Here is a 23,973-nt window from a genome sequence, read left to right on the forward strand (position 1 = left end):
TCTGAAGGGAGGCGTGAACTTAATTACATGTGGCATAGTGAATGTGACAAATGAGGCCTTATCATTACTGAATGTGCTCTGTGCAAAGCACAGACTGGCAGATGTGTGGCCTAAATGAGCCAGAGATGAGACAAACCACATCTGACCAAAGAAGGTGAAGAGTTGCAAGGCCGGACCGAGATTTCTTCCTCTCCTACTTTCTAGAGCCCTGGAGAAAACACAAAGCCGCAGTAGTTCCTTCAAGCAGCCAGCCAAAGGGAGCAATCGGTTCAGAAATCCCAAATGTGAAAGTGGGGGTCCACAGGAAGTTTATGAACAGCTTAAGGACACAGGATTAGCACTTCTTTTTAAAGAGTGATGTGGTAACTTATGATGTGATGGGCTGGGGGAAGGAATAGTACATCTTCATGAAGGTTCTGGGTTGGGTTGGGCTGATGAGCAGTGAGTGTGGAGTATGCCACACTTGAAGACAGAGGAGTAAAAAGTGAAAGCTACTGCAGAACGAAAAGTATATTTTAACTGGCCAGAGTGTTGAAAAGGGATACATAGCTTGTGTTTAAGGTGCAAGGTCTGGGCACTGCAGATGAAGGGGAGATAATGCAGCTACTGGCTGGAGGGGAGAAGCTCAGTTTCTGAGGGAGATGTGCTCTGATGTAAGTAAGATATGATCTCAGACATAGAACAGAAATGAAGTCTCAGCAGGAGATAGATTTCCAAGGCAAAAAGAAACAGAGGTAGGGGGGCATTCCAATTCTGGTTTAGTTTGTTATTGAACTACATGTGAAAGGATAAGGTGAGCACATAGTTTGTATCTGACACAGCAGTACTATATAATGGCTCCTCCCTGAGTCCTTTTGAACTAAAGGATGAATATGTATAAGGATAAATAAGCCACAGCATAAGAGAATTCTTTAAAAGAAAAGGTAAAGAGGTATCCTAGATCAAGCAGGTGATTGACAGTGGCTGAAATGTAAATAATGAGGGAGAACCATTTTAAAAACTGCTGGGTTTGTTAACTACAAAACTAGTCCAAGGTGTGAGTTAGTAATAAGACAATGGAACAAGAGTGATGTATATAAAGTCAGGAGGGTAGTAGGAATATCAAATCGTGGCATAGTGAAGCACACTTCCTGGGAGTAGATAATAAATCAGCTATTCCAAAGCTTCCAGGGGGAAAGGTAGCCAGATGCAGTGGTGTATGTCTAAAACTCTAGCACTCACAAGCGAGACACAAAATTCCGGAATTCAAGGCCGGCAGTGTCTGTGTAAAGACTCTGTCTCAAAAAAAAGAAGGAAGGAAAGGGGGAATAAAATGAAAAGAAAGACTTCATTAAGTTTTAGGATCTACATGAACAATATGCCTAGAAGGAGCCTGGGTCCTTCTTCTCTGCTTCCTCATAAAGAATATGTTTGAGTCACAAAGATCCCAAGACAAAAGTAGGAATGAACTTAAAGACTATTTGTGTTAAGATCCTCCAGGGAAGTAGATGGTAGGGGCCCAAAGTATACGCTTCAAAAAATAATTCCACAAGGATTCAGCTCAAAACACAATATTTAACTGTTCTGACTTAATCTGGGGATAGACTCTGCCTGACTGGGAAAATGGTAGCATGCCCTTCAGAGTGGCTTCCATATGTATGTGGCACGTGTGTGTGTGTGTGTGTGTGTGTGTGTGTGTGTGTGTGTGTGTGTTTTCTCAATTGAGTTTTCGATAGGAAGCAAGTTGGATATTCCCTGTCAGGAGCACCTAGTACAAGTATTTCAAATTTGCCTGTTATGTGGGAATGTGTGTGCTTTTGAAGGTGGCTGAGCCTTAGGTGGGATTGTCACCCTGAAGGATCTGACAGAAAGGTGTGTATTCACAGAAGGCACCTTACGTCCACAGAGAGGTTGATGGAGGCAGATCCTTTTCAAAAAGTCCCTAAGCTTGTGGAAAGCAACCCCATACACACCGGTGCGAAAGAAGCCAAATGATTTTTGTGTGAAATCTTATGGTGCTAATCATTAGGCCTGTATCCTCAGGCAAGTGTGCTAGCAGCTCTGGTTTCCTCCTCTGGAGAGGTGTCACATGAACACCTTACCTTACAGGTGTGCATGGGCAGCTGATGCTTTTGCTCCCATGAAAATTATCTATGCTGTTCTGTGTACAGAGTCTTCTCACTGATAGGCAGCAGAAGCTGAAAGCAAATTTCTCAGACAAGGAAACCACCTTCTCCCCTCATGAACTTTATCTTAGGGGCATGGAGACCTGAGCAGTTGTTAACGTGATTTTATCTGTGTTAGATTTTGTTTGCTTGCTTGTTTGCTTTTGAAACGCTTTAAGAATCTGATCATTGAACTTTGCTGAGTTTCTACTTAATTGCTGCTTCTGTAGCTAATTTTTGTTCTGAGTTCAAGTCCCTGTCATCTGCAATTAGTATGTACAGACTGTTTGCTTGAGTGCCTCAGATAGCACATAGGACATAAATAGATTAGAGCCCTTCTCTACGAAGTCAAAGATGAAGTTTACATGTAGTTTCTACTATTTGACTCTATGTATTTTGGATGCCCTCCCTTTACGTAAGTAATGACTGTATGAATTTAGACATTTCTGACCTTTGGTTTAATATAGTTAACTTTTACCTATGCTCTCCTTTCGTATGCAGTGGAAACTGCCTTCAGTTTCTATCGCTTTCTTCATCTTGGGAGCATATGACAGTCTTAACTTCTTTGTTGTTCATCCCATTATGAATTCGACTTCATCACTTCCCTGTTCATTACATTTTTGCACCTCACTGAGTTAATTAATTCTTTTGACATCCATAGTCCACCCCGTGCTCCCCCTCCCTTGTCTGGTTTCCCTCCTGCAAGAGCAGTGCCCATCAATACAGCATGCCAGGGGTGTGCTCAGTGTCCAACTGACAGTTCCTCAACCCAGCAGGGGCTTTCTTCTTCTCCCTTATGTTCCTGGGCAGTGATAGGAAGCCCCTCCTTCCCTCCCCCAAGCACAAGCTGCTGACACCAGCCTGACAGACAGACATTTCCAAACCTCAGCTCTTTGCTAGGGCCACTTGAAATAGATCCACTTGAGGGCCCTCCCTGTAAATTTACTGCTCATCTCTCAAGGTACACTTGTAACTAAAAGGTAGGAGTAGGTCTCAGGAAAGCACAATCATTGCAGGCTTAGTTCTCTCCTGGTAGGAAAAGTGACATTAGGCAACAATAAAGTCATCGCCAAAGGCTGATAGTGTAATATTAATCATGACAAAATGAAAGCAAAGCTTCACTTATGTTGTATAGGGGGGAAATTAGACAAAGGGAGGAAGACAAAATGTGTTAAGAGAAAATGAAAACCAAAGAGGTAGAAGGGGTAGAATTGAAGTCTCAGGCTATTGCCAGAAACCTTATGATTCCAAATATAAGTACGTCCCCCAGGTGCCTAGAAAACTATAGTTTTAATAAAAGAAACACGCTATGCAGGATATTAAAGGAATGGAAGTCAGCAAAGCTTACTTTTTGAGGTTTCCACGTGGGAGGGTAGAAGGAAGGGACAGAAGCTGGTGAGATCACAGTACAACCTCAAGGGAAGGAGGAAGCAATGAGGTCAGAGACTCTTAAGGGCAATAAGGACCAAACTGTAGGCTTTAGGGATGGTGATAACTGGCAACTATGAAGGCTATAATGTTTGGCTTCACATATGAGCTATCACGCTAGCTGTCACTGTTTTCAGTGCTGATAGAAGGCACACATTTTTAGGTCAGAAAGTTCATCTGTCACAACAATGGCATGTTCTAAATCATCTTCAATTTTGTGTTAGTTCCCTGAGCTAAAGTTCCCAGTGTATTTCAAAGAGGGTCAGGTGATATCTACACAGTTTTAATAAATGGACCACTAAACATGGGGAAGCTGAGTCTTTCTTAATGAGAGGCAAACCTGCCTATCATTTCCTGCAGATAAAGACATCTTTATCTTCAAAGACAACTGTAGACAACCATCCTTGAAAACAGCTAAGCACATCTATTATCATAATAAATCTATGAAGAATTTTCTTCTAACAATGTTAAAAATAATATTAGCTGCCATCATTCATTCATCTCTGTTCATATATTTAGCATTAGATGAGGGCAGGGCATAGATATTTACTAACTTCTAGATGATGTGATAAATAATACATGAACTATAGGTAACAACAAGAGACAAATCAATTTCAGGTAGCCACTGCAATTATGGAAGAATTTGAGATGTCCTTTTAAATGTCTACATGAATAAGACAGAAGGATGTCACTGAGATGTGCATTTTAATGGGTTTATATTCGGTTGAGCTAAATAATTCCAAGGTATTGATGTTTGATGAGAGAGAGGCTTCAAGTGGTGACCTTGGAAAGGACTTATCTTTGTCTAATTCTTGTGTTACAATGTTGCTAGTGATTATAATGAACACAAAAATGGCAGTCATATCCATTTTATAAAGGATAGGAGGGAGGTAAATAATATTTGGAAGAATGATATAACATTAAGACTATATATCGAATCTAATAAAGCAAAATTAAAGATATAAATATGTCTCGGTTCAAAAGCCATCTAACAAACACAAAACTATATAGACTTGATGTAGCCTAAGAATACTTATATTAGGAATACTTTAGGGCTCAGCTTTAACAAATGACTTAGCTTCCAGTGGTGTTCATCACCTACTTTTATAAAGGAGATTTTAATAATAGTATCTCCATCCTCCCCTCTTAACTAGAGCCTGATGCATAATATTTATAAGTTATTATTTGATTGAGAATAACCCAATGCAATGTCATATGTGACTATATCTATATAATCTAGGTCAAACATTTAAGTTAGGTTAATTTCAGGATGCCCAATTTAACGAGACTCCAAAGCACTAATAACTTCCTCATGAACTTGAAGAAAGAAACAGAAGGAAGGAAGTCGAATCTTTGCTTGTCAGATGACATTAGGAAAGTTGAGAGTGTTCTCTAAGGAATAAGATATCAAAACAATCTCCAAATACATAATATAAAGTGGGTTAGTTAGCAGGTCAAGGATATGTGGAAAGAATTGTCTAGAAGGCAGATTGTGTTCATTCTAGTTGATTATAATGTGAGTTGATAATAAATAAATGATAATGTAGTAACCATGGACTATAAATTTGGATACGTCTAAGGCACTAACCACATGTCAGTTGTGGTATCATAAGCCTCTTGTTGTAGGGACAGAGGCGTTTGAAGACCCTCCTAAAATTTCATGGGCGTATGACTCCTGTAGCCATGCTCTTCTGGCAGTCAACTTGAGAACTCTTAAGAAACATGTCTTTAGTCTAATCACAAAACAACCCTTCTGAGTTGTGAGATAGATGAGCAACCTCACGAACTTTGGAATGACTTCCTCACATACTAATTGGCAGCTTGGACTAATTTGTCCATTTGCTTGTTGTTTAGTAATGTAAAATAAACAGATTGACAGAGTTTAGGAAAGGAAGGAAGGAAGGAGGAAGGGAGGGAGGGAAGAAAGGGGAGGGAGGGAGGAAGAGAGAGAAAGAGAAACAGTTTGTATCTTTGAGTCCCTTTTGACCAGATTTTTCGCATATGAAATATGTAAGTGATGTGATCTCATTTTACTTTGCTATAGAAATGCCATCCCATATCCTTTCTGCTCACATTTGAAAGAATTAATCTGCTATACTAGCCCGAATTATGCCTGAAAGTCATTTAGACTAAGTTTAGCTCTAGGGTGTCCTCATTCTGAGTGAGTTTTTTGAAGTATTTTTCAAGTCAGGCCCTGAAAACACAAAAGTATTTAAAACACTGTGAGACCCATGGTGAGAGTTATCAGAAAAGCTGCTTATGTAACTGCATAAGGATTCTGTTCTTTCTCATTCTATCCTGAAAGTATCAGAGCACGAATTCAGAGGAAACTATCCAAGGCAGCCCTGTATCTGAGGACAGGGATCAAAGAGATGCCGGTAAATGCACTGCTGTCCGAAAGACCTCCAGTCTTACAAGATGAAAGCCTGTCTATAGAAAACATGGCTTCCATTTATTCCTGCCTTACCCACCCACCCCCAAGTGTTATGAGGAAGTGATTTGAACTGTTTATCCAACTTTAGATCTCAAGGATCACACAGTGCACTGATACCATGAAAACGTCACAGATGTGGTTCTCTGCTCTCCCTGCAGGCCCCCCATGGAAGAGTCTCAGACCTTACTGACCCCTGTGGTGAGCTGTGGGCCTTCTGGAGCTCTGCTGACCCGCCCCGTCATTCTCACTCTGCATCACTGCGCAGACCCCAACACTGAAGACTGGAAGATCCAGCTCAAAAACCAGGCAGTGCAGGGACAGTGGGAGGTGAGTGAGTGTCGATGGGAGAAACAGGGCACCCGTGTCCATCACTGGTGCAAGTAAGGAAGACCTCTATCTCTAAAGTAAAGCATGATGGCCTTTTAGTTCACACTCAAAATGAGAGACAGAAGACCAAATCTTCTGAGTGATGGGCAAAAGGAAGGGGATGTTCAAAATCAGCTCACAGGAAAAGGATACTCCAAAGTCGAGGTAACTCATGGTTAAGAGTACAGGCACCACATGCTGGGGAGGGAATGGGGGAATTATCAGAACTTACATCAGAACTCTTCACTCAGCATCTGTCTCTCAAGAGTATCTTTATCAAATACATATGAAAATGATACTATAAATGTATATTTATATAAAAATTTACATATGCAAAATGTGAAGTTACAATATAATTACTTTTGGTATTTTTAGCAAAAAAATTATAAAGATATACATGAAAGTTTAAGGCTGTGATATTTTAGGAAAACTGATTTAGCAGCAAAGTATGATATTCTGGGATTAACTAGATTTTTCCTTTCTATGAACATTGACTATACTTGACCATGTGAGGGAATCATTCCTTATCAAAGCACCTCAAGTCTAAGGTTGAGTTTGGGATTATCCTTTAACTAGAGTCTTCAAATAGACATAAATGGGCCTCATGTTAATTTCATTTAAACTTTAAACTGTCATAAAAAGTCTAAAGTCCTATCTTAAGTGTTTGCAAGATTCTCTGCTTAATGCCTTTTCCATTTCTTGGGCTAAATGATGCCAACAATGATAGAGTGATGAACTCAAGAGTCCAGAAAAGTACAAGGAACATTCTCATGCAAACTCTTGGAAAGAAGGCCTGGATTATGGTGCCCACTGTTGGCCACACCTTTCTGATTTTCTGAAACATTCTCCCCAGGTTCTTCTTTGTCCAGTATTCTGGGGCCTAGAATAAACTTAGAGGCCTTCGGCTGCTTTTCTCATCAGTGTAAAATTCCTTTATATTTGCTTCAAAATATTAATTCATTGATGTTGTTAAAAGACCGCTCATAACCACTCAGATGATGTCATAAGGCCTAGCCAATAAGCTATCACCTGAGGTGGCTAATTCATTCATGTCGTTATCCAGACATAGACACTAAATTTCATTCACCTACTTTTTTTAGTAGTTGGCACTTACCATGAGTCAGACCCATTGGAACACAGTAGAAAGCATTGTAGAAAAGACTCCTTCTCTTTGGGGTGCAGAAGGAAGGCTCTAATTCAGAGACTGAATTGTATTCATGCATATGTTTTATTTCCCACACATGAAATGTTTTTGTCTCAGTCTGAATTACTTAAAAGTAGGGAGAATATATAAAAATCAGAATGTGTACTTGTCTGTGTAAATCATGGCTCTGCTGGCCCTGGGTTTGCTATCCCATTGGCTGAGCGCAACAGGCACTGCACTCTTAATTCAGCCATACATTCTACTTACCCAGTCTTCAGCACCTTTTACCACCTTCCACCCTGCCAACTGCCCTGGGAGCTTGGGGAATGTTGAATCTTGGCTTAATGACCTGACCCTCTCTCTTTGTTAGTGTATTACTGAAGCCATTTGAATAAATCAGAATATGGTTGAATTGGAGATTATTTTTACAAAAATCATCACTTCCCCTTATTTCTCACTAAGAATTTTTAGTCTAAAGTCATAAACTGTTTAGAGATTACATGAGAGAAAACAGCAGAGAAGTGTGTAAAAGGCAGTATGAACTTCCCACAGCTCACCTTGTGGAGACTTGAGATTCTTTAGGGGAAAGTATACTATTCTGAAAAATTAACTGTAGGATGAGTTTTGAAAGAGAATGAACAGTGATACTATATTATGTCTTAATTCCTTAAGTCCTCTAAATATTTTTACATATGGATTCTTGGGAAAAGTTGATATGGTATTTGATTAAATAAAATATTGAAAGATTAAAACAAAAAATTCTCAGAAGCAGTTAATAAACCCAGGAATACTGAACTGAAAGGGACAATTTGTTGTGTTTCTTCTGGATTTTCATGTGGATTCCACAACATTTATGCGAACAATTGCATCAGTGTATAGACAATGATAAAAGAGAGCTGATGACGGAGAATGAAGACTGGTGCCACAGAGTTAAAGAAAGATGACCTAGAACTCAAGGACGTATTCCTGCTTTATCTACCACCATCTATGGCGGCTGGAACATGTCCTTGGTAGCTTAACCATGTCCCATTCCCTCTCATTCCCAGGACGTGGTGGTGGTGGGAGAGGAAAATTTCACAACCCCCTGTTACATTCAGCTGGATGCAGAGGCTTGCCACATCCTCACAGAGAACCTCAGTACCTACGCCCTGGTTGGGCAGTCCACCACCAAAGCAGCCGCCAAGCGCCTGAAACTGGCCATCTTTGGGCCCCTCTGCTGTTCTTCCCTGGAGTACAGCATTAGAGTCTACTGCCTGGATGACACACAGGATGCACTAAAGGTAAGTGTCTCCCATCTGACCTGTCCCCTTCACCCTAACCTAGAAGCTAAGGCTTTGGAGCGACCTTGCACACCTGGAGGTGGCTCTGGGCAGGTGCATAAACACAAGCAATGGGTCCCAGAGGAAGCAGTTACACAAATAGATATATCTCAGAGGCCATGCTGATAGATAAGCTGTTTTCTCTGTGCTGATTCCTCCCAAGGGCTACTTTTGTTTACCTTACTTGAGCACTTTTAATGAAAAATGTAGAAGAATTTGGCAATGAAACCCGTGGATGGTAGATAATCTGCTTCCATGTTTATCTCAGCTGCGTTCTTCCTATAAAAGAAATTGGCGTAATTGCTCACACTGTATGTTCCTCTTGTGTGCTACTTCATTTATATGCTTTCCCATTCTTTTTACGAGGGCTGTGAGGGAGAGGGTTAGCATTTGACAACAGGCTGCTGCTTTGCAGAATAAATGAGCTTAATTCCTGGCGTGATTATTGCCATTCGTTTTATCCCATTTGAAGCTTTAAGGGATATAATAAGTGCCTTTGAAGAAGTTATGGTCTAGAAGGAGGAATAAAGGAAGTATGCTAGGGTTGAGGAGATAAGCCAGAATGTGATGTATGTCATTGCTGATACAACATTCTGTGAGAGTTCAGGGAGGGGAGATACCTAGTTTTTAAGGAAATCTGAACAAAAGCTAACATTTGAGACTTGTTATAATGGAAGGTAAGGTTTTAAGCAGCATTGAGGAGGAAAACCATTAGAGATGTCCAGATACAGGGAACCGGGTGAAGACACACCAAAGTCAATGGCAATTGATGCCTTTATGCAGATGTACTATACCAGTAAGCTCACAAGATGGATCTTAGCTGACAGAGAGAGTCTATGGAGTCTACAAAGGTTTAAAAAGAAGCAAGGCATGATTAGAAATATGCATTAGACCCAAGACTCTGACTTCAGTGGACAGAGTCAAGCTGTTAAGGGGATTGCGGCAAAGCTGTGGTGGTACCAGAGGCATAAGAGGAAGGAAACAGGAATATAAGTTCCTAAGCAAGTATCATGGTGACTGCCACTGAGATACTGGAATGGAAGATCAAACTTCTGTCTCTAAACATGGCAAAGTCTAGGGTAGGTGGCTTTGTTACTCTGTCAATTCAGGCTGCTATGACAAATACAGCAAACTAGGTAACCAACCTAAGTGTAGACATTTTTCCTCATCATGCTGGAGGCTGGACACACAATGTAAGGGTGTCAGCAGGATTGGACACTGGTAAGGACTCCTTCTAGGTTTCAGATAGCTGGTCTCTTGCTGTGTCTTCATGTGGTAGATATCTGGCTGGAAAGGCCTGTGGAGTCTCATTTATAATGGCATTTATTTCATTTAGGAGAGTCCTACCCTCATCATCTAATTTCCTTCCAGAGATCCAATCTCTTAAAACTCTGACTCTGTGGATAAGGATTATCAACTATTAATTTTGGATGACACAAACTTTTGTTGGCAATAGTGCTGTTTCTTATGGACTACTGAGTTAGGAGTATAAATCTGGCATCCAAAGATATCCAAGGGACAACTATATATATATATATATATATATATATATATATATATATATATATATATGTGGCTTTATCTAGGTCAAGTTCTGTTCCCCTCCCTCTTTTGACCCTTCTTAGCTTTTGGTATCTATTCTTCTGTTGCTTGATCCTATAAAATCAACTTCAAAATATACACAAAAGTCAGATTACTTAGTATTTATCTCATCCTTTGACAGGATACTATATACCATAAATATGCAGAATTATTGTGTGCAGCATCAGTTTTAAAATAACATATACTTTTCAAACAAATATATAAGGGTTTAATTTTCTGAATAGACAACAGATTCCAATATTTTTCTTTTTTATGATTTTTTGAGACAGGGTTTCTCCATGTAGTTTTGGTGCCTGTCCTGGATCTTGCTCTGTAGACCAGGCTGGCCTCAAACTCACAGAGATCCTCCTGGCTCTGCCTCTGGAGTGCTAGGCTTAAAGGCGTGTGCCACTGCCACCTGGCATTGATATTTTTCAAGCAAGATTAGAAGGGAAAATATCCAAAGAGCAATAGAAAAATAAAAGTAATGACTATTACTGTGTGCTTCTATATACCAGGCAAAATTCTACATATTTTTATTAACTTATTCAATTTTTACAATAACCCCATAAGGTATCATCTCTACTTGACAGATGAGTGTGGACTCCAAAGGTCAGGAAAGTTTAAGTTGCTCTAGGTCACAAAGCAATGGTGCAGAGAAAGCAGGCCTCAAGTGTGGGCAGTTAACTACAGTTGGTCTATGGAACTAACTTGACAGAAGAGCCAGACAGAGACCAACGCTGCCATCAGATGGCAGCGGGAAGGTCAGCCAGCTAAAGGCAATTAGAGCGCCCAGAGTGGGGGGAATGAGAGTGACAAAATCAAGACAGCCAAAGAAGAGCATGTTCTGTCTGTCAAAGCACTTCTTCCTGTGGTTTCTGTCCAGAGAATAATTTTGGATTGTGAAAAATGGAGGTTACAGGTCAGGGCTTCCAGGAAGCAATCTCAAAAGATGGCGGTAAGGGACTTATGGAGAAGTGAGCAGCTGTAGACAGCTGTGCAGTCCTCATGGTAGATGTGGCCAGCAAGGCATCCAGGAAGAGGAAGGGACTCTGTTGGTGGTCACTACATATATTTTTAATGACCAAGCTTGTTGGGTTTTCTCATATGGAACAAAGTGATGAGAACATGGCTCTGTGTAAGGCTTCAGGTTGTTTCTTTAATCCTCCTTGCTGATGTGTGTGACATTTCTAAGGCACCATCAGAGTACAAATCATGCTGGGTTTAAATTCTTTTTGGGAAATACTGTATTTTTTGGAGAGCCATGGGGTCTGATTAAGGTGGATCCTCTGAACAGTTTCATGAAAAATTATTGCAAGAAGTGCACAGTCAAAGACATTGATGGTATCTAAAATGTTTCATAATTTATATTCTGTCATAGCAATACTCAGAATCTCCTGAACTGTCTTCCTTATAGACACACAAAGATCTATGCAAAAATGTAATACTTTGCAAGAACCACTTTGAGTATGTTAATTATAGAACAGGGATGGAAATGGTCAATGAAAAGAAAGACGGATTGCCTTTAGCAGTGAAAACAACCAAGAGCAGTTTGTATCATGGTCAATGCTTTCCAGACAGACATTTATAAATTCTCGGCATCTGGGGATCCAGCACTTAGCTGGAAAGAAATGTGAATAATGGATGAGGCATTCTTGCACCTCTTGGCCTTTTAATAATGCAGGAATACCAAAATCCTAGTAATAAGTAAATGGTCTATCCAACACTCTGAAGAGACAATTAGTTCAGTCATGTCTGCACTACCTCACTCATACTTAAAATGGAACCTGAAGGCTGATTAGCTCAAAAGCGCCCTCCAGTACCAAAAGCATACCTTCTTGGCACACTTCCTGTGGCTTCTCACTGCTGGCCTGCCATCTCCATGCTATTCTTATAGTCCTTACATTTCCAAGCTTTTTAGAATTACCCCTCCCAATCCTTCCTTCTCTCTCCTTGCCTTCTCCTTTCTCAATCTCTTCCTCATCTAGTAATTCTTTATCACAGTACTTGTGAAAAAAATCTACTGGGGTTTTGGAGACTTGGTCAAGGGTCCTTCTACAAAGGCTCTAATCTACACTGGCTACTATTGGAGTTATATTTTATTGTTTCCTGCGTGGTTTTCAGTCAGTTGAGGACTATTATCTTAAACATGTTCACACATCTTTTTCTGTAAACTTGATTCCATACCCTGCATCCACAAATCATCTTTTCTCCCATTCCTTCACTTACTGGACCTTCCAGATAGCTCTTCATCCCTTCCAGTGCCTGCAGTGAACCGTCATTCTTTTAATTCACTACAAGGCTGAGAGAAAAAACTCTACCCATTCTTACACTCAGTAGCTACTCTGGGGCATCTATCCACTTGTAAGTTGAATTTTTCTCCTGCTATTCATTACCCACTGCATTCCTTAAGTGCAGACCACTGCTCAAACCAGTCCCACCAAGACCTGTCTTATGATCTTTCTTTCAACCCATTTTACTCCAAGTATTCTGTCAAATTCAATGTTACCCCCAGAATGTTCTAGATATAATGTTTTAGTCTTCATATCCGCTCACATCATTCATCCATCCATGTAGATGTTCTCTAGTCTCAGCTATAGCTTCTCTTCTGCCAGGATCTCAAATCTGAGCTTGTCTCCTAATGTGATGACTAAAACCTCATGAGCTTCCATCTCTGTCCACAATGAAGCCACCACTTGCTCTTAGAAAAGCTTCTTCAACCTTCCCTGGTTTCCCGATCCAATGATCCTCTTATGCATCTATCCATATCCAAAGAGAATTCATCTCACACATTCTCACATTGAGCTGAAGCCAGCTGCACTGATTCCCATGGCCAATACTGCCCACAAATTGACAGATTCTCTACTTTTTGTTCAGGCTCATTTCCAATTAGGCTCATTACAACCCCAAAATGACTAATCTAAATAGTGCCTGCCCTGTTCCTTTGTCCTTTTATTGATCTCTTCCTGATGCATATTTCACATGCAGTTATTTGGAACTTCTTCTATATCCCCCAAAGCTCTTGATCACATCACAGCCATCTTCACGCCTAACAGCGATCTCCCACTCCATGGATACTCCATCAGTTCTGCCTTTGTGCCTCCATGTCTTTGATACAGTCTCTTCCCTGTAAATCTGGGCCCTGAGAGGAAGAAGATCTGCTTCCTGGCTTATGATTTAAGCTAACTCTTTACCAGTAACACTTGGAGCTCAGTATTGTGTCTACAAGGGCTTGACATTTTCATAAAGTTACAGCTCAATGTAGGGAGCCTTTCTGAATTGTGGAAAAACAGAAACATGGAACTTTGGTGGAGGTCCAGAGAAGTATTCACTTTTAATTTATACCACTACACAGTCCTTGTAAATTATGAGAAAAGATGGTGGCCTAAACATACAAAGAATATTAATTGTTATTTTTAATCAAATATGGCTACATTTGAAAAAAGTTATGTGTCTAAAATCTGGTTGTATTATTATGTGTACGGCTAGACAAGGAACAGGAGGCCTCCCTGTCAGTCAGGCTCAAGATGCTCCAATGCATTCTTTCATCTTTCTGCCTACCTCTTTGAGTTGGGCAGCTTTTGTAACAAATTTCCTGAATTTTGTTAAGCCCTGGAGCAAAAATTGTCACCTGAAATTTAAAAGCTACAGTTAGCAATTTGGAAGCACTGAGGTAGAATCAGAATGCCAGCAGTGACTGCTGGGGTAGAAGTTAAGGCCGATGGAAGACAGCAGGAATCTTTTCTATGCTTTTCAGGACAGTTTCTTCCTGTGCACATGCAGGAAGGGCCAGTGGGAGCAAAGTTGAGCTTGAGTTCACACCAAGAGATAAAGATGCTGAAAACTGTGAGAACAGTGTGGAATAAACTCAAATAGAGAGGTCAAGCGTATTAAAAAGATGGTGTTTGGAGTATCAGTGAGTTTCTTTTTCTCTCCTCCTCCTTGGGTGATTAAAGTAATAAAAATGATATTTTCCTTTCATTATTTGCAAAGACTTAAATCCTAGCATAAATAGACCAGAAATTAACAGAGAACAGGGTTATATTTGGAGTAAGTTTAAAAACATCCAGAGAGAAAAATACATCTATGCAGAAATATGTAATTTCTGCTCCACTGTCAGAGACATCTCCTCATATTAAAGTCCCTCAATAAATGCAGAAATCTAAAACTTAAAGGGGTTATTTGCATTCATTCTGTATAGTGCATGATGTTTATTGAGTTTCTGACAGATGCATTTGTGATCCAGACCAAATAATGTACATTACCCCAATCTGTTTTCTCTGTGAAGTTCTGGGCACAGGGAAAACTCTCCCTTAGATTAGTCTAGTTCTCAAATACTCTACTGTAAGCTCCAGGAAAGTACAGTAGAGAGAGAGAGAGAGAGAGAGAGAGAGAGAGAGAGAGAGAGAGAGAGAGAGAGAAATGAAACACTGAGAAGTAGAGCAAAGGTTTGGATGAATCTCGGTTGTCAATGATATGATGCCCCCTAGGCTGTGCTTGCTAGGCAGTCTGTTAAAGGGGATAGGTGGCTCTATTTCCATCTTGCACCTGTTGCCAATCCCATTGTTGTCCATCTGCTGCTTCCCACGGGGACAGATGGACAACAGGGAAGCAGCAGATGACCTCAGAACTAACCTGACTTTGGTATTAAACTCTCATGGTCTTGGTTTCTGGCATTAATGTATCCATGCATATGACACATGTATTAGCTAAAACCAAGAAAAATGTGCTAAAAGTTCCAATGATTGTATCTACCTCCAGGACCCCTGGAAGATTCAAGGACAAAGTTATTAAATCTGGCACAAAATAGGAACTAGATACTATTAATTATCCCTACATGGGTATTGAGACTATTGTCACATTTGGAAATTGTGACTACACATTTACCAAAGATGTTAAATAAGTGTAGTCTAGTTTCAGGACAGTTCTTTGGTAGCTGGTCAGATGTGGTCACAAGGATCTTTGTATGGTGTCTTCTGCTTATCATCTTCTCATGAAATGTGTACTTAGCCCTATCCTATACTATGATCTATCCTATACTACTATACTACTAATAGCCTACTTGTTTAATTTACCTTTGTAGGGGACATTGTGAAGGAAAGAAGTTGTGCTAAGTATAATAATGCTTCTTTAAAGATATGTACACATTGCTGTTCTGAACATGTGCATGTGTAAATGTCTTTCACAGCATAGAGATTTTGATATGATCTGCAAATTTCTCCTCGATGAGGTGGGTGTAAAATAATGACAAGTGCTTGCAAACTAAAGAACCTTTCCAACCTGTGGTCAGTAGGTGTTGTAATCATGAAGGAAGATGGGACAGGTGTTTCATTGTTGGATTTGAAGACAGGGGAAGGGAATCATGAGATAAGCAAGGTGAGCAGCCTGGAGAAGCTGGGAAAGGAGAAGGAGCCCTCCCTGCAAATCTCCAGAAGGGAAGACTGCCTACACAAACCTTAATTGCAGGTATTAAAGTTTGGCTTGGGCTGCTGGTCTATACAGCATAAGACAGTAAGGTCGTATTATTCTAAATTTGTGGTAATTGCTTGTGGAATGTTCATATGGAATACTAACATGTTAAAGGGTGAATGCAAGATGAACTCACAAGTACTAGAGTGATCTAAAAGTCCCTGTTCCATAATACTATGTGAGAGATCCTGTTTTCACTAGAAGTATACTAAGGGAAGACAAGTGGTATGGCCACTCTATTGAGTGGGAACCCTTGGCACATTGCATTGAAAGCATCACAAACTTCCTTGACCGGGCAGGCTGAAAGTGGCAGCTCAGACCAAGCATCTGTGGCAGCAGCAGCTGCTGGAACAGCAGGAAGAGCCCTGGAAACGAAGGGACTTGACGGGGAATGTTTGCACATGGTCACTGGCGTCTAGCCTTGTTATTATTAAGGATGAAGGCAGGCAGACAGACTTGGGGGCAGGGCAGAGCACCCCAGTGTGAACACAGGAAGGGAAAATAGCAGCATGAGGTGACATTGACCTGAGCAGGTGGAAGAGGCTGGCTGACAGTCAGCTGTTCCCCATTGCCCATTGCTCAGCAGCCCAAGGCCTGAAGGCCAAAGGCGGAGACAGCAGGCACAAGGCTGAGAGTCGCCTGCTGGAAAGCTGGCAGGGAACAGGAGAGAAGGACGGCTGCTCTTTCTGGCCTCTGCTTTAGTAGAGTACAGGCACACTGCTGTGACAGGGGCAGCAGCAATAGCCACAGTAGCAGAGAGAAACTTCTCATTCCCAAATGACCAGGGCAGGTTTCATCACAGGAATAAAGACTGGATAAAAACAGGGCAGTTTTCACTAAATGTGACAGATGTGACTCTTTGTACAAACAGTCAGCACAATCACTGAGGGCTGATCTGAGGTGTAATGTGCATGGTGTGCTGAACACCTGCTAGATTGTTCTCACATACTGGAGTTGAGAGAATGCCCTAGCTCTGCCCTGTGCTGGGTCAGCACCATGGACAGAGCAAAGGGGGAGCCCTAGCTCCCTAAGCTAGGGCAAGCACAAACTCCTGGAGGGCAAGGCTGGTTGTTAGGACCTTAGTGTATCCTTGATTTCTCCACAGTAACTCCCTCCACCTGCTACTGAGCCCGGTACTGATGATCCAGCTCCGTGGCAGAAATAGATGGAGTCCATTCATGTTTCTATGTTTCTATTGGGAATAGAGTACACAGAATTTTTTTTAAGTCCAGAAGCTATACCAAAAATGAAACTAGACAAATGAAGCAAAGTGGTGGTTTCATTTCCTTCCTGCCCCCTCTTCAGTGGACTATAAGAAACTGAAGTTTAATCAGGAAGCCTAATTGTGAGACTGTCCCTAGAGGGAAGTTTGCCTGTGGTTGGAAGGACCAGTAGGAGAAAAGGGGGTCAGGGAGCACAGAGGTGGCAAACCCAGCATGGCTTAACAATCCTGAAGAGTGGGAATTTCTGGTGGTAAAGAACATAAGAGATGGGTTCCCAGGTATGCCTCCACTTCCCTCCCTCTGTCAGGCCCAATGTGGACAGATCTTACTATTTAGGAGCCTGTGAGAGGAGTGAGCACAGACCAGAGCTGCTTTATTTTTCCACATAGACCTTTAAAAGAGCTTGGATTTATTAGGCCTCTAAAGTGGCCCAGGCTAATGGCTCGGCATGGATAATGCCCTGGTTTAATTGGTTATCATGCAAGCTGCTTGTTTCTACACTGGAATCCCCTGTTGCTGCCTTAGCTGCAGTCTTTCATTGGCTCCTGGAATCAATTCAGTCCTCATTCACATCTCTGCTGGAAGCAGGTGCTGCACCAAGTAACTGCTCAGATCCCAGGGACAGTTCCTGGTCACAATACTCTAGGATTCATGTGTGTGTGTAGACATATATGCTCTCATGGAGAGATGAGATAGGGATCTGCTGTCAATCACTCTTGAGTCACTCTTGAGATTCTTTTCAAAGTAACAGGCAGAGACAATTTATCAGAGTATCCAGTAAGTTCACCCAGGACCCTAACCTGCCATGGAAGTGAAAGTGGCCACTAATAGGAAAGACAACCTCAACAAAGAAAGGTGACCTTTATATTTCTAAGTACAAACAGCCTAGATGATCCTAATGTTTATTATGACATTTCTTTCCAAGGTCACGATATTTTGTTAAATCTTCCTAAATCTTTTGACCTTCAGTATATTTGGTTCTTATTCTCCATTAAGGTGTATGAAATAACCTAACCTTTGTGACTCAAAAAAAAAATAAAAGTCTATCAAGGCATTGTTTTTGAGTGGAACTCATTCAGCCTGGTTATATGTTCACATTGTCTCTAATACCATGCAGAACAGAAGCTGTGGGCCAAGCCATGCCCTTCCTGACATAACTCACACATTTTGATGATGCTGAGTAACTGTTTTTAAGAAGTCCGGGAGAGGAAAACATTTAGCTGTAAAGTCATGTTTCATTGAGGAGTGTGTCTGTTATTTTTATTTCATCCTTGTATCCGTATCACATATATTAGGCAGGATGATTACATACAGAAAAAAATCCAGAAAACCAAGCTTGTTAAGCAAAAGTCACAGTGTAATTTTAAGTGGAAATGGCGATCACATATCTCAGAGCACTGAACACTAACAATATGAAAACAAAGCCTGTTTAGAATGTCCTGTGGGTTGACCCCTTAAAGCTTCTAATACAAAAACTTACTGGTGGCATCCACTGAGCATGACTAGTCATTTTGCCTCACAGGTGAATTTACATGATCTTTATTGTCAAGGAATTCTTTCACTTATTGATTGAAATATCTTTTATTTGTGCTTGAATATCTTTAGTGCTTTGGTCTCTCTCTCTCTCTCTCTCTCTCTCTCTCTCTCTCTCTCTCTCTCTCTCTCTGTCTCTCTCTTTTGGGTCTGACCATATAGTTCTAGCTGTCTTGGAACTCACCAGGTAGTCCTTGCTGGCTATGCTGGAACTCACTAGGTTAATCAGGCTGGCCTTGAACTCACAGAGATCTGCCTGTTTCTGCCTCCCGAGAATACTGTGATTAAAGGTGTGTGCCACCATTCCCAGCCAGTGCTGTTGTTCTTGTATCTTGTATTTTATGTTTGTTTTTGAGTAGAATATCCTAGCTATAATAACAGTAGTCCATTGGTTCTCAACCTTCCTCATGCAACCCTTTAATATAGTTCCCTCATGTTGTGGTAACCCCATCTACAAAAATTATTTTCATTGCTACTTCATAACTGTAATTTTGCTACTGTTGTGAATTGTAATATAAATATCTGTGTTTTCTGATGGTCTTAGGTGACCCCTGTGAAAAGGTTGTTTGACCCCCCCCAAAAGGGTCATGACCCACAAGTGAGAACCACTAATCCAGTCACTGATTTTTGGGGGGAAATGTGTTAAATCTGAGTAAAGATGTTTATTACTAAAATATTTACTCCTGAGCTAATTCCTCACCCAGATCTTGGTGTGAGGACAGCTGCTCACACCAACTACCTCTAAGATAGAAATCAGGTTTCCATACCCCAGATCCATTGCCTCATTGTCCAACAAAAGACAATATTAGTACTTCTGTGTTTGTTAATCTCAGCTTGTAACTTTATTTTTTATAGCATATTGGTATAGCAATGTGCAAATATGGGTTTATATTTGTAAAGAAATTAATGCAACATGCACAATCAGTTTTTGATTGGTAGATGATACACCTTATTGTTTTAATGATAGGAATATACAAGGAATCACGTTCCAGCTCTGCACAGCAGCTTATTATGAGCCTGCTGGTTGATGGAGAGATGGAGAACAAAATAATATGCAGAGAGTATTCCTCTGGTTCCACTTCTACCAAGTGGTACTTCGTTTGTTTGTTTTTTTCTCTTTGAAAAGGCTTCCCCAAGCCACTACAGACCCACTCCTCACAAGGGAGAATGCCCTAGCATGACTTCTGAGAAATGAAATACTGAGCCTTGTTCTTGGACTGACTCCAACCCAGACTTTGCATTCAAAGTGTAGCATTAGATTTCTTGACTTCAAGGTCATGGCCAACAGGCAGCTAAGATTTTGTTAGGTGGTCCATCTTGCCAAAAAAAAACTGATAATGATAAGGTATTGTCTTCTGGCATTCTATGTTGATTGTAGGGATGGGGTGTACATTCTACATTGTTGGGTACAATTACCTCCCAGAATACAATGCATCTTCTTTCAGACATCCCAGGGAGATAATTTGGATGTAATGAAGATCTATAGTAATCAGATAATTACTATCGATTGCTCTTTAGATGTCTTGATGAGGTAATTAGGGCATACTGGAAAGAAGCTAGAACTGATTGATTGGCATGACTGTAATCTCAAAGATTTCTAATTATGTTTCTTTTCTTCTAATGGCTTATAAACAAACATCATTTTAGCTTTAGAATTTGTCAGGTGCCAGGTTCACTGGGAACATCAGCTTTCTCTATTATGCTAACTAGACACTGAACATGATCAACATAAGCTCATTATGTGTTCCTGCTGAAGCAGAAGCAACTGCAATTAACCCTCACATCTCTTCCCCATTCCACAGACTGCCAAAGGATTCTTGTCAGAGAATGGGATGTGCAGTGTCAGGGAAGGTATGCTGGGAGGGCGGCTATGTGTGATTGTGAGCTGGCTAGGTCTATAGGTCCTACTGGAGATTCTGGGGGTCTGCTGAGGTAATCACAACGGACTCGGGGCACAGTAACACAACATCTGTGTCAGGGTGGCTAGCTGGCTGCTCAGTTCCTGTCAAAAGTAATAGCTACTCATCTCCAGCCATGGAGGAGAGCAGGTCAATACTGTTAGACAGCTGGACCACACACTTCTCTGTGCCAGAGGGGTCTTGCCTCATGGCTTCCATTAGACACTAATTAGAGGACTCCCTGTCTGAGACCATGTTCCCCATTGTCCTAGTATTTCCTATGTCCCAAAGGACCTTTCAGGAATTGGTGATGCAAGCTATGAGCTCAGGAAGCCACAGTTTCATGGAGCTGTTTGCATCTTATCCATGATGTTGGTGAGCTCAGTAGTGAATAGATGGTCAGAGTGTGCTTCAGCATTCATTCAACAAATGCAAAGCATATGCATCTCCGAGTATCTAGCAACATGGATCGAGCTTGTCCACCGTGATCACTCTGTATTTCACACCTCTGTTGTTCCCCAGTGCATGCAGATGACATTCTGAATGCCTGTATTGTTGAAATCCATCTTATTTACTGAAATATAACCACAGAAAACAACCATATTTTGCTTTAGTTGCTTACAAATATTATTTTCCGGGATCCCCACTTTTAAAAGGTCATAAATTCCACCATTTTTTAATCATCGAAACTTTGGTAGGATAAGAGGAGTAAAGTTCAAGGGTGATTTGTTTTGTGCATTGATATTGATATTGATAACTTATAGTGTGCTGCTGTTTAGATAAATTCAGCTGTAGTTGGAAATGCTTCATTAAGTCCCATTAAGTAGCTTGAGTAATGAAAGTGGATGTAGATTGTGTCTTCCTGTTACAACTTTATACTGTAGGATAGAGTGGGTTTTTTCACCAAGAATTTTTGAGAGATGGTGTATTCTTTTTTTTAAGCCTTAATCTGGGTAACTATTTAGTTCAGAATCTGTTATTTAAATTCTTCACTATCTGTATCCAAAAGTTTCTCTCTAAACTCATAAACATATGTGTATGTATATATATATATATACTCTTTTAGGCTCAGTTGGTAAAGTTCTAGCCATGAAATCCAAGAACCTATGTGACAAAAAAATGTTGGGTGTGATGGCACATGTTTGTAATCCCAATACTAGGGAGAAACAAAGGCTAACATCTGAGGTTCCCTGGCCAAGCCAGCCTAGCCTACTTGAAGAGGCTCAGGCCAGTGAGAGACCCTGTCTCTGAACAATAGTGGATATCAAATGAATGCCACCCAAGGTTTTCCTTTAGTCTACACACAAATGCACCTACACACACACACACACACACACACACACACACACAAATGTTTTGGCAACTGTGACTTAAGGACCTCATAATTTTTATCAGTTCATTTCTGTACATAATTAACCATAAGAGATTGGACTAAGTATCTAAAACATTTAACACTTTTGGTGGTGGTGGTTGGCTTTATCAAATATAACATAGGAAGTTGCCTTTTAATTACCAGCCCCTTTTTTCTCAAATTTCAATGAAACCCTTTATTGTCTGTTTACCTATATTTCTACCATTTTTTTCTTGTATTAGTATGCCTTCCCATTTTCAATATCAGTTTTCTGTCCTTGCCTGTAGCTAAAAGTTTTTCTCCAGTCCTGCCCAGCCCTGTTGTCCACAGCTGCTTATGAAATAATCACCTAGAAGCTTGTATTTATTAAAACTGCTCGGCCATTAGCTCAGGCTTACTACTGACTAGCTCTTACATTTAAACTTGCCCATTTCTGTTAATCTATATGTTTCTATGTGTTCCGTGGCTTTACCTGTGTGCCATTACATGCTGCTCCCTGGACCGCAGGCTGGCATCTCCTCACTCAGCCTTCCTCTTCCCAGAATTCTCATCTGCTTATGCTTCCTATACTTCCTGCCTGGCTACTGGCCAATCAGCGTTTCATTAAACCAGTGTACAAAAGCATTATCCCACAGCATTTCCCCTTTTTTGTTTAATTAAAAAGGAAGTTTTTAACTTTAACATAGTAAAATCACATATAACAAAACAGTTATCAAGCAAGAATTATAGTTACAATATTTAGTCTATTTGTATTTGGCAAAAATAAAGAAGATATCCTATCTATCCTATATTTGTGAGTCAAAAGTTTCATATCTACCTTATCTCCTATCAAAACCAATGAAAACCATAATTATAACTATCTAGCCTTCAACTACATCAAAGACCTCAGAAGGATATAATATTTCCTAAGTAAACAGGAAGTACATTGTAAGCAACTTCCAAAAATCTAGAATGACAGAGACAGCTGGCTACCTGAACAGTTACCCAAAGTTCTTCTGCAATGTTGGAGCATCTATTTTCAGTCCATAGGCCTCCTCTCTCAGTCACTTTTATGTGTCCTGTAGGATGTATAGCAGTTTCTTTTGCAAAGCAGGAATCTGAAGGACCATTTTGCCTTGCAAAGTTCAGTGATCACCTTCCCATGGGTCCTGCATGTCCAGTCAACACAACATTTTTTTCAAGCAGTCCATGAAAGAACAGTTTCTTGTCCAAATGGCTATTTTTGCCAAGAAGAAGATAAACTCCATATGGAGTGTCTTTGATGCCCATCTTTCTCTTTGAAGTAAATCAATGCTGCCAGGAGTAGACATGTCTCACTATCCAGAAAGTCTAAGTTTTTAAAACATTTTAAATAACATATTCTGTAGGCCTTTGAACTGTTTAAAGATTACCTACCTAATTGAAACATATCTATGTATATCTAGACAACTTAACTAACATGAATACAAGTTTGATTATCATAGATGACTAATTATTAATCTGTATTTCTTAATTATGCATTATAATTTTAAATGAGTTGCACAAACATAATGCCTTAAATAAGAGTAGAAATATATATACGGTATAACAAAATTAACTTTAAGTTTGTAATGAACTAAAATCTATAGCAATTTAAAACATTTTGTACGAGTTGTTGCTCTTTAAAAGTAGATTCATTAATCTACCCTTTCATCCTATCTATACTATCCCCTTTTCTTCTTTAGAAAGAGATTGCATTTATAATCAACCTGATTTGAATAAAAATAAACATTTATAAACAATATTTTGGGAATTTGGGCATAGCTTCTCATACTACTTCCTGCTGGATGAGGGCACTGGCAATCTAATGGGGGATCCTGAGAAAATTAAGAATTATGGTCAAGTTCTGACTGGAGTAGTCTGTGATGCTGTATTCTCTGAGCCAGTTGCCTTAAAGTTGATTTTGAATGTTGGATGATCTGGAGACCTCTCAGGGGGTCTTCCTTGATCAAGCCATATGAGCCTGGAAGCAATCCACAGGGTCTCATCTTCTGTGGAAACAAAAGCAGAACCTCTTTTCCAAAGCAACATATCCTTAGATAAAGATTTTGAAATCAAGATATCT

At 40.3% G+C, this 23,973-nt stretch overlaps 1 protein-coding gene across 2 annotated transcripts in view; it reads left to right on the forward strand.

Moving 5' to 3' along the window:
• Positions 1-23,973, forward strand: part of Unc5c (unc-5 netrin receptor C) — a 350,025-nt gene that overhangs the window by 312,760 nt on the left and 13,292 nt on the right. For both annotated transcript variants that reach the window (XM_059265033.1, XM_059265034.1), the window contains 2 exons: positions 6,165-6,333; positions 8,563-8,796. In XM_059265033.1, coding sequence (XP_059121016.1) covers positions 6,165-6,333; positions 8,563-8,796 — 403 coding nt within the window. The remainder of the gene's footprint in view (positions 1-6,164; positions 6,334-8,562; positions 8,797-23,973) is intronic.

Source organism: Peromyscus eremicus, chromosome 6, assembly GCF_949786415.1.
Source record: "Peromyscus eremicus chromosome 6, PerEre_H2_v1, whole genome shotgun sequence".
Lineage (NCBI taxonomy): Eukaryota > Metazoa > Chordata > Mammalia > Rodentia > Cricetidae > Peromyscus > Peromyscus eremicus.